Here is a 10563-nt window from a genome sequence, read left to right as displayed (position 1 = left end):
AACGTAGAATTCATGTCATTCCTACATAAAAGCAGTAAATTTTTATTTTAAAATTAAGACATTCAGTATAATAAAAAATGAAATAATTAGTGCCTTTGGGGGGGGGGGGGGGGGGCAACAGTTGAAATTGACCATTTTCAACCTCTGCTTCGCGTCGATTGACAATGGTTTTCTCGTGGTATTAAATTCAACTGTTACCTTTCCAAACAGGCACTTTTTATTTATTGCATAACTTCATTGTATTCTCTCTCTCTCTCTCTCATAAAATTTACAATTCTGAATTATTATATTTAAAGCATCATAATTATGCATTGTATGTCTGCAGAATGTGTAAAATAAAAAAAATTATAAAAAAAAAACGAAGTCATTGTATAGTATACTGAGAGAGAGAGAGAGAGAGAGAGAGAGAGAGAGAGAGAGAGAGAGAGAGAGAGAGAGAGAGAGTATATGAGCCATTGAGGAAGAATGCAAAGTTATGCACTTTCTTAATGGAATCAAAATTTACTACATGCTAATAGCAGAGTTTATCTGCTTCACTTCATTAAAATTTTCTACGCGTTAAAAATGAATGTCCAGGTGCAAAAACAATATATATCATCTCATTTTTTCTGGCCTTTTTGACACGAACATATGTTCATCCGAATTCACGCATAATTTAGTCATATTCCTTGCACGGAGAGCGTCGTATTCTGTGATAATTTCAATTAATATTTTCAACATGAGAGGAGTAATTCCATTTGCAAAACTTTTTTGCACTGGTCTCATAATTTGATTTTAGTATCCTGATTACATGGCCCCGGTGTTGCATACCAATAATTCTTCATAAATGGAATCTGTCAAATTTTTATCCCCTCTCCCTTTAATTTTCCATCCAAATTCTAATTTGATCTTTACATTCTTTTTTCCTGACAAAAACATTTTCCTTTGATGCTGAAGAATTTATTAGTAACTATAATTTAGTATGCAGCGCAATACCACAAGTCCGGAATAAGTTTAATTATTTTTGTTAGACTTTAAAATGTGAACGTAAAATGCCGGTGTTGTCAATTGTCAGTCAGATGCATATTCGGTTACAATTTTTCCGAAAGGGGGGGGGGGGGTATCTGAGGGATATGAGGTATATTTATTTTCATGTTGGCCGCCGAGGGGGAAGAGGGAAAGGGGTTCCGAGACCTATTTTAGTGATTTTACTATGTAAATGATATAAAGAAATTTGAGTTCGATTCGACTCTAGTTTCCCGCATTATATACATTTACATAAATACAGTATGTACACACGAACGGCCAAATCTTCGATACGTAAGATGTATACATGCATCACGCGCTGATCCTGTAAAGTTTCTATGGGGCAGGGAATCCGAGGGATGATTATGTTTGCCCTGGGGATGGGGGGGGGGGGTCATAGGCCTTTGTTCTGTAAATTTAAAACAGGAATTCAAGAAATTTACAATTCTGAATTATTATATTTAAAGCATCATAATTATGCATTGTATGTCTGCAGAAACCCCCCCCCCCCCCCCCCGATCGTTGCATGTACATGTAGTTTTATACTTCAGCTTTCTGGAAATATATTTCTTGGAGAAAAAAATATACATAGAAAGTCCTGTTCAATTTTAAAAAAAAAAATACTATAAATATATGCATAAAATTATTTGAGAAGATGTAGTTTTTATTAAAAAAAAATCATTTTTCCCACCGGATCTTAAAATCTTATAAAAGTTTTTTCCCCAATCCTTTTGGGATTATATATAGGATTAAACTTAAATTTACACATATATATCCCGTAGGACTTTTTGCCAATTAGAATAATTATTTTCCCATAGGAATTTATTAGATAAAGGTACTAGTTTATCTATTCCACAAAACATCTAATATACATCAATAACAAAAGATTTTTTCACAATTATATATCATATGACATATATTTATTTAATTTTTTTAAAACTTCACATTGGACGGGTGCAAAAAATGCCATAACAGCATCAGGCACAGCAGGAGTTAGAACCATTTTAACAGGAGCTTGGACTTTTGGTAGTTGTGTCAAACAGCATTGTGACGTAGGGCTGTCTATTTTATTGTAGGCCACTCAGCCATGGCTCTTTGAAATCATCAAGATTTGTCTGGCTTTTGAGCTAAGGCTACGCAATCGATCGGTGTATATTTCGCTTGAAACCAGCGTCATTTTAACTTGTTTTGGCGCAAGAAATAGATAGTTACACCCTACTAAAAGTCCAAGGACTTGTTAAAATGGTTACATTATATTGCATATCATGTTATATATTGTACATATCCCATGTTACATTTGGTATGCGCTAAAGGTTATAATCAAGTGGATGGTAATTAATTGTCGAGCTTTCACTTCATTTTTTTATTCGTTACATTCATGTTATACAGTTATAAGAATTTTAATTAAAACTGAACCCCATCCCCCCACCCAACATGCGCATTTATTGTAATGAACAAAGAGGAACAACTCGATCGGAATGGGGTAAAAACCAACCAAACACATCTTTCTTCTTACTCTTTCTTAATTTTTAGAATAAATGACACAAACTTTCGGCTTTTTATACAGGTCGATTGGGATTCCTTGGTTTTCCAGTTCTTTAAATTGTTTTTTTTAAAATGTTAATAATTTACAATAAAAAAAAGTGTGATTCATGTAAAATCGTCTCACTCCAAGATCCATCTGCTGGACCGTTTCAAATAATTTTGAGCATCCCAAGAAACATGTACATATATAGTGATACAGTAGATAATACGATTAATGATATTTTCCACACCTGTACAACTATTAAAAAAGAGTTATCTAGCTTTCGCTTTCATTATCGGCCCGCTTATCTTTGTCCATCGCTGCTGCAGTGACTAATTCGGCGGAATATTCATCCAAATGATTGGATACGAAAAGCCAGCGCCACATTGTAACACGCTAAAGCTATAACGGGTGAGTGAATTGTTATATTGACACATACTGGGGAGTCAACAATTATGTGATTTTGCACGTGTGTAAACAGGTGCATGCCAAATGAATGTATTTTTTTCGGGGAATAGTTCCACGAGTGTACAAAAACTTCTTGATGATGTTGTTCCACAAAGGCACGCAGGTTAAAAATAGCAACCTCGAATCGGCGATGAAAAACACACAAATTGATCCTGAAATTAATGTTTTAGAAGATTCTAGGGATGAAGTGCTTTGTACCAGTAAAGTTTAGAACAGTTCTTGGTTTTCGGCCAGGTTTTGTCTACATTCGACAACAATTTCAGTAGATTTTTGTGAAGTTTGTTGATTTCCATTACAGATAATTTGTTAGATAGGATGTTGTACATCGAGTTGTGTTTTAAAGTATTTTGGTGTGTGGTATTACTGTGACGTGGTAACTGCATGTAGATTGGCTCCATACCATTTCCAGACTCACAGATATTACATCATTATACATTTTCAATATTATTTAGAATTTTCATAAAATATCTCATGTGTACAGGTATGGTCATTACAGGATAAAGAGGTAATTAATGAGACAGGTAAATAAGGGCTGAGAGAGAAAGATGGGCAGAAGGAAAGAATAAGTCTTGGAGAGAGAGAAAAAGAGAGTGTGCTTATAGGAGAGAGACAGATGGATGGACGGACAGACAGACATTGACATTAGAGGTTAAGGCATTTTAATAGGTCTTTTTATTCTCTTCGAGACATACATGTATATGTATAAAGTAATTCATGTTGAAAAAAAACTTATAAGTCAGCACTCCAAAAATATGTTACATGTAGCATGTATTTTTAACAATTGTTACAAAAAATCTCAAATATACATTATAATGGAGTTATTTTATGAATGAAAAATAATTCATGAAACACATGATGTGTACGATGAGTGAGTAATTATCCTAATTAATTCTTACATTAGTACATGTAAGTGTTGTGTGTATGTACTGTATAACCAGTCAACAGTGTAAGCTTGGTGGTGAATTAGTACACTTTCATTAGTACTAACTGTATGCTACGTGTTATAAGATTTTTCCTGTATTAATTAGTTAGTCCAATTTCTGATAGGAACTATTCTTGGCTTTCTTACAAAGATGATATCATGAGTTCATCTACAGAAGAGAATGAATTGTATGAGAGCTGAGAAAGGCAGAACAGACAGACAGAGTCTGAAACAGACAGACTGAGAGAGTAACCAGGCTATTTATTAAAAGTATTCAACACTGTTCAAATTTACAAAAGGATATCAATGAGAAAGAGTAAGAGAAGGAGAGAAAGAAAGAAAAAGAGGATGACATACTTGGAGAGAGAGATGTAAAATTGTATTCATTTATTGATACGAAGCTAAGTTAATTCAGAATCATGACTTTTGGTATTATATCGACTTACACATAGCAAAGAATAATGATAGTTATACCTCTCATGAATTTAATGCCCTGCAAATCAAGACCCTGAGGTAAAATAAATTGACTTCCAACTTCATTTCTGATTAGCCTTATTCTTCATTTTGTTAAAAGCATTCCAACGCAGCATGTAGCGTTTGTTGTTTAATGAATGTAAATTGCTTCAAATTATACGTTTGCTGTAGATGAACAGACTCGGACTTCTCCCCCTGTAAATTACATCAGAGGAGATCTCGCTTTAAAAGCTACCTCAAAATGCCTCTGGCACCCCCCCAAATTCTGCCCCCTCAAACCGATTCCTGTCGAGCTGCGAGAGAATTTTCCTCCTCAGTAACATCTAGGAGCTGTTGTAGTGAAGACCTATGTTCTCCTTTCTCTGCCGGGTTAATTAGTTAATTGATCTGAAGCAATTAATTAAAGTGATGGAATCGTGTCATTCTGTTCAATACATCTCTCCATGTCATCTCCCAGCACATTCAACTTTAGGACACCTCATAAAGATTGTAAGTTGATTAATTTATGAACTAACTGGTAACTGATATACTAGATTAAGTTTAGAACTTTCAGGTTTTTTTTCATTTTTTGTTGATTAAAATTATGTGTTTGTGTCAGATTAACTTTTTGTGTACCAATATTAACACCATTTGACTCAAAATATTTCTTAGCGAGTACAATTGAAGGTTTTCTCAATGTCTGCAGCAATTTTTCTGGGACTTACTTCCATGATAATGCATCAGATACTTGTTAATTTGGTACTGGAACTGATCGAATCTTCATCTTTAAGGTCTTCCGTTTCCAACGGAAGACCTTATAGTGATTGTAATGTTTCTTATTATTATTTTTTTTTGTCCGTTTTTTGTCCACAAGATTTCTCAGAGATAGCTGAATAGATTCTCTTGAAATTTTCAGGACTGATAGAAAATAATAATATCTCTAGGCGTTTTTTTCATTTTTTCAAAATTCACTTCCTGTCGTCCGTTTCCTGTCCTGCGACAAAAAGCTATGGACAATGAGATCTCAGAAACGATAAAGACTTGAACATCCAAACTTTGAGGGATGATAGACCTATAGTTGTAGATGTGTTTAAACTATTTTGTTTTGTTCGTCGTAACTTCCGGTCGTTACCGGAAGCACTTCAAAAATAACTACTTTTTCGCATAAAATTCCTTTTCCATAAAATAGATATATAAGTATAAATACATACATAGGTTATCTATGCGATGTTTACTCAACAAAAAAATTCTACTTCCGGTGAGATATCTCAAACATCTCAGGTAGCTTTTTTGAAACACATTTTGTACAAACAAGATCTCAGAAACTATAAGTGATCAAAGCACAGAACTTTCATGGATGATAGACATTTGATTGAAGATGTGTTTAACCGTTTTCGTTTTGTCTTCTGTCACTTCCGGTCCACACAGGAAGAGTTCAAACAAATCGAACTGTTTATCAGTTTAACTTTTTCCCATTGATATTTGCAGTGTGCTGGATGAGAAATGAAGTACAACGGTCAAGTATACAATAAATATTAAATACAATTTAGATTGAGCACTTCCGTTTGTCCGGTTCCTGTCCCGCGTTGAAAAAGCTTGTATCAACAAGATCTCAGAAACGGTTAAGATTTGAACATCCAAACTTTGTGGGATGATAAACATATAGATGTAGATGTGTTCACACTATTTTGATTTGTTCGTCGTAACTTCCGGTCGTCACCGGAAGCACTTCAAAAATAACTACTTTTTCGCATAAAATTCCTTTTCCATAAAATAAATATATAAGTATAAATGTATGCATAGGTTATCTATGCGATGTTAACTCAACAAAAAAATTCTACTTCCGGTGAGATATCTCAAATATCTCAGGTAGCTTTTTTGAAACGATTTTGTACAAACGAGATCTCAGAAACTATAAGTGATCAAAGCACAAAACTTTCAGGGATGATAGACATTTGATTAAAGATGCGTTTAACCGGTTTCGTTTTGTCTTCCGTCACTTCCGGTCCACACAGGAAGAGTTCAAACAAATAAAGCTGTTTATCAGTTTAATTTTTTCCCATTGATATTTGTAGTGTGCTGGATGAGAAATGAAGTACAAAGGGCCAGTATACAATAAATATTAAATACAATTTAGATTGAGCACTTCCGTTTGTCCGTTTCCTGTCCCGCGTTGAAAAAGCTTGTATCAACGAGATCTCAGAAACGGTTAAGACTTGAACATCCAAACTTTGTGGGATGATAAACATATAGATGTAGATGTGTTCACACTATTTTGTTTTGTTCGTCATAACTTCCGGTCGTCACCGGAAGCACTTCAAAAATAACTACTTTTTCACATAAAACTCCTTTTCCATAAAATAGATATATAAGTATAAATGTACGCATAGGTTGTCTATGAACAATTATGTTCAAAAGGCAAGTATACAAAAAATATTTAATACAATTTACATTGAGCACTTCCGTTTGTCCGTTTCCTGTCCCGAGACAAAAAACCTTATTTCGACGAGATCTCAAAAAACGGTGTCGACATGAACAATCAAACTTTGTGGGATGATAGACCTATTAATGTACATGTTTTTACGCTCTTTTATTTTGTTCGGCGTAACTTCCGGTCATCACCGGAAGCACTACAACAATTTTGTTTTTTCTTTATTTATTTCGTTTACATGGAATGAATATATCGGTATACAATCTTAGATGTGTCATCCTTATAATGTTAAATATTCAAATAACTGTTACTTCCGGTGATATATCTCAAATATCTCTATGTAGCTTTCCTTTTTACAAATTTGATGCCCGCAAGAATTTTGTCACTGAAAGTGATTGAGACACGAAGCTTTCATGAATAATAGACATTTGATTGATGATATGTTTAGAGGGTTTTATTTTGTCAACTGTCATTTCCAGTTTTCACCGAAGGGATTCAAATAAATCATGTTTTTAACAAGTTTAACTGACTTTCTTGGGTGTTTCATCTAGCCTGATAAACAGTGATGTACGCTAAGCAAATGTATGAGAAATACTTGCTTTTGTTGTTATTAATCACTTCCAATTGTCCGTTTCCGGTCCCGAGACAAAAATATTGTTTCATAGAGATCTTAGATTTGGCAGAGACATGAACAACCAAACTTTGAGGAAAGATTGACTTGTGATTGTACATATGATTAACATTGATATTAAGTTCGGCGTTACTTCTGGTCGTCACAGAAAGTACTTAGAAAATTGATTTCTTTTTTATTCTCGTTGTTTTTATTGTAAGTAACGTCTGGATATATCATTCACAATAATGATCATATCCACTTTTTTTCTATGTGAAAGAAGCAATGTCTTACAGTTAAATTGATACATGTATATCAAAACGGAAGACCTTTTTGTTGCTTTTGCAACAAGAGTCTAGTTTTTTTTTCTTTTTGATGTTTTTTTTAACATAGCATGTAGTCAATCAGTCATAAGATACAAACATAACATACAGTCACGCAATTAGCTTTTTACAATGTAATCGGTAGGATTTTAGATGTTTTTCAAAATAATATTTTATAATGAAATCAGTCATGATTAGCAATTTGGGAAGAAAATATGTTTAAGAAAACTTGATGGAAAGATGTCATATTTTTCAATATTTTCCCCTCAGTTTTATCTAGACTGCGTGTGACAATAGAGATGCAATGTAGATTTACCTTATATCCGGTAATTTTCATGATGATTTAATGTTCGCTTTTTTGTGATCACTTTTACATTGCAAAATATTCAATACGCAGACATTTTATCTGGTATTCACAAAAAATGACTGATGCAAATAAAAAGATGTCACACATCATTTCCTCATTGTTCACATTGTGACTTCCCAAAAGATTGGATTATATGGTACATGTATATACTTACCAATGTGATGTTACTGTACTGGGAAATTTACTGCATAAAGCCTTTTAAAATGATTATAATTTATATAAACAGAAGGGGTAAATGAAAAACTCACTCACAGGTTTAATTGGTTTGATCCTTAAGATATAAATGATCTTGATAGGACTCTAAACTCAAGTCAATTAATCAATTGACAAACTTGTTCTCTGTCAGACTTGTTCATTAACTATTTCATTATGCAGTGATATATTGTAAAACTAATTTGGAAAAATAATTGAAAAAGGCAGCTATTTTAAGTATTTTCACCAAACCTAATAATTTGAAAACATGCGAAATTGACTTTGTCAGTATAATGATGATCATTCAATATTCAAAACCAAAATTTATTTTTAATTAATGGATATAGTTCATACTAGTATTTAGATGGGTGGGTGGGGGTGGAATGGAGGGAGTCCAACCCACCCAACCCCCCCACCCCCACCCCCCCCCCCCCCACCCTTGAAAAATGTAAGTTTCCTAAGCATACTTTGTAAATTTACTGAAATTATGCCTCGTGCGAAATTGACTTTGTATGATGATGATCATTAAATATTAAAAACCAACATTTATTTTAATGGATATATTTCATACTAGGTGGGGGTGGGATCGGTGGAGTCCAACCCCCCCACCCTTGAAAAATGCAAATTTCTTAAACTTACATTGTAATTTTACCGAAATTATGCCTCGGAAACCCCCCCCCCCCCCCCCCCCCCCCCCACGAAAAACTGTATTATTCCCTAAAAAATTCTCTGCATGCATGCATTTTCACCATGACTGTATCCATTTCTTAATTGAATCTTATAAAGATGATATATAAGTAGATACAAGAAGATTCTAAAAAGATCTCTACATTATAGCCTCCATAATTTCTTGATATTCAAGCAGAGATTTACTAAGTACATATATTCAAGAAATTGTAATAGAACTGGCTTTTATTATTTCAAGCTTCCGATCCTAATTCAAAATGGCCCCACTCGAATTGATATCATCAGGCTAAGATTCTGTAGAAATGCACTCATTCTGTAGATATTTATTATGGCTGTGTCTGTTACGCCAATAGATTGCAGAGTTGACTTGAGCACAGATGCAACTGAAATGCGTTCTATACTGAACAATTCCAAGAATCGCACATTAAGACTTGTGCAGGTTTAATGCAAATACTATTCTAAATCGCATTCTGCTGGTAAAAGTTTTTGTGCGATGAGCAGTTATAATCTACAAGGCAGGGTTATATGTTACGTCACTTGTCATTTTGTCACAGAAAAGAATCTGATGAATGCGATTTGATGTTTGTGAGTCAGAGTGTAAGAAAATATGCTGGCTCAATAATTACAATAATTTAATCATATTATATGATATTCCCAAAAACTTTAAGTCAATTTAAGTCCATTTATTAATGTAACAATATAGTTAATTTGGCGTACAATTTGGATTTATACAGTAAAAAATTATGCATGTACAGGTAACTACTGTGGAAGCATTAAAATTCGTGGGGGCCAATTTTCGTGGATTGCTTCAATTTTACAGGTTCAAGGGGACGTAATTTCGTGTATTCTATTACACCTACAAAGGGATATGTGACTTTTTAAACCTAATTTATTAATTCGTGGAGGATGTTAATTCGTGGATGATAGGTACCCACGAATTTCACGAAAATTGAGCCACCACGAAATCTGATGATTCCACAGTATGATATGAATTTTATAATAATTATGATAATACCATATGTATCATATGGTCTCCAAAGTTGATTAACATATAGATTCAAAATAATGAGCAGTTCAATCAATCTTTTTTGATAAATAAAATAACTAATTTTTAAATAGTTGCCCATTTAAAGTTTTAATATCAAATTTGTTTATCTACATTGCAGTATTTGTTTTATCGATGCCTTTACTGGTATATGGACAGAAGAGAAGTGGGGTAGGGTAGGGGAGGGGGTGGGGGAGGGGGTGATTATGGTTCCATTCCAGGGAAGGGCAATCTCTTGATCTTGGCTACACACTGAATGTTTAAGCATATAAATTAACAAGCTGGAATTTATATAGAAATACCAACATTTTAAGTTATTTTTCATTCTGCCATCTTACAGCCCTTCTTAAAAAATTTCAGAGATTACATGTGTAGGTATTTTGGAGTTCCAGAATCAAAAGCATGCAATAATATCAAAAAACCAAATAATTTTCAATATCTGAAAAAATATGAAGAAAAAGATAATGCAAAAATTCCTCCAAAATATCAATGTTGTTTCTAAATACACTTGAGGGAAAATTCAACATAATACTTG

General features: G+C 33.6%; 1 protein-coding gene across 6 annotated transcripts in view; it reads left to right on the top strand.

Annotated features, from left to right (window-relative positions):
* Nucleotides 1-2849: 2849 nt before the first annotated feature.
* The window catches only part of LOC105335627 (uncharacterized), a 78588-nt gene continuing 70874 nt past the window's right edge, over nucleotides 2850-10563 (top strand). For 5 of the 6 annotated variants that reach the window (XM_066068347.1, XM_066068341.1, XM_066068343.1 and 2 more), the window contains exon 1: nucleotides 4715-4883. In XM_066068347.1, coding sequence (XP_065924419.1) covers nucleotides 4803-4883 — 81 coding nt within the window. In that variant the 5' untranslated portion in view covers nucleotides 4715-4802. Of the gene's footprint in view, nucleotides 2942-4714; nucleotides 4884-10563 lie in introns of those variants that run through there. The other variant, XM_066068342.1, reaches the window with a different exon arrangement.

This window comes from Magallana gigas, chromosome 8 (genome assembly GCF_963853765.1).
Source record: "Magallana gigas chromosome 8, xbMagGiga1.1, whole genome shotgun sequence".
Lineage (NCBI taxonomy): Eukaryota > Metazoa > Mollusca > Bivalvia > Ostreida > Ostreidae > Magallana > Magallana gigas.
This window is presented reverse-complemented; position numbering and strand designations above follow the sequence as displayed.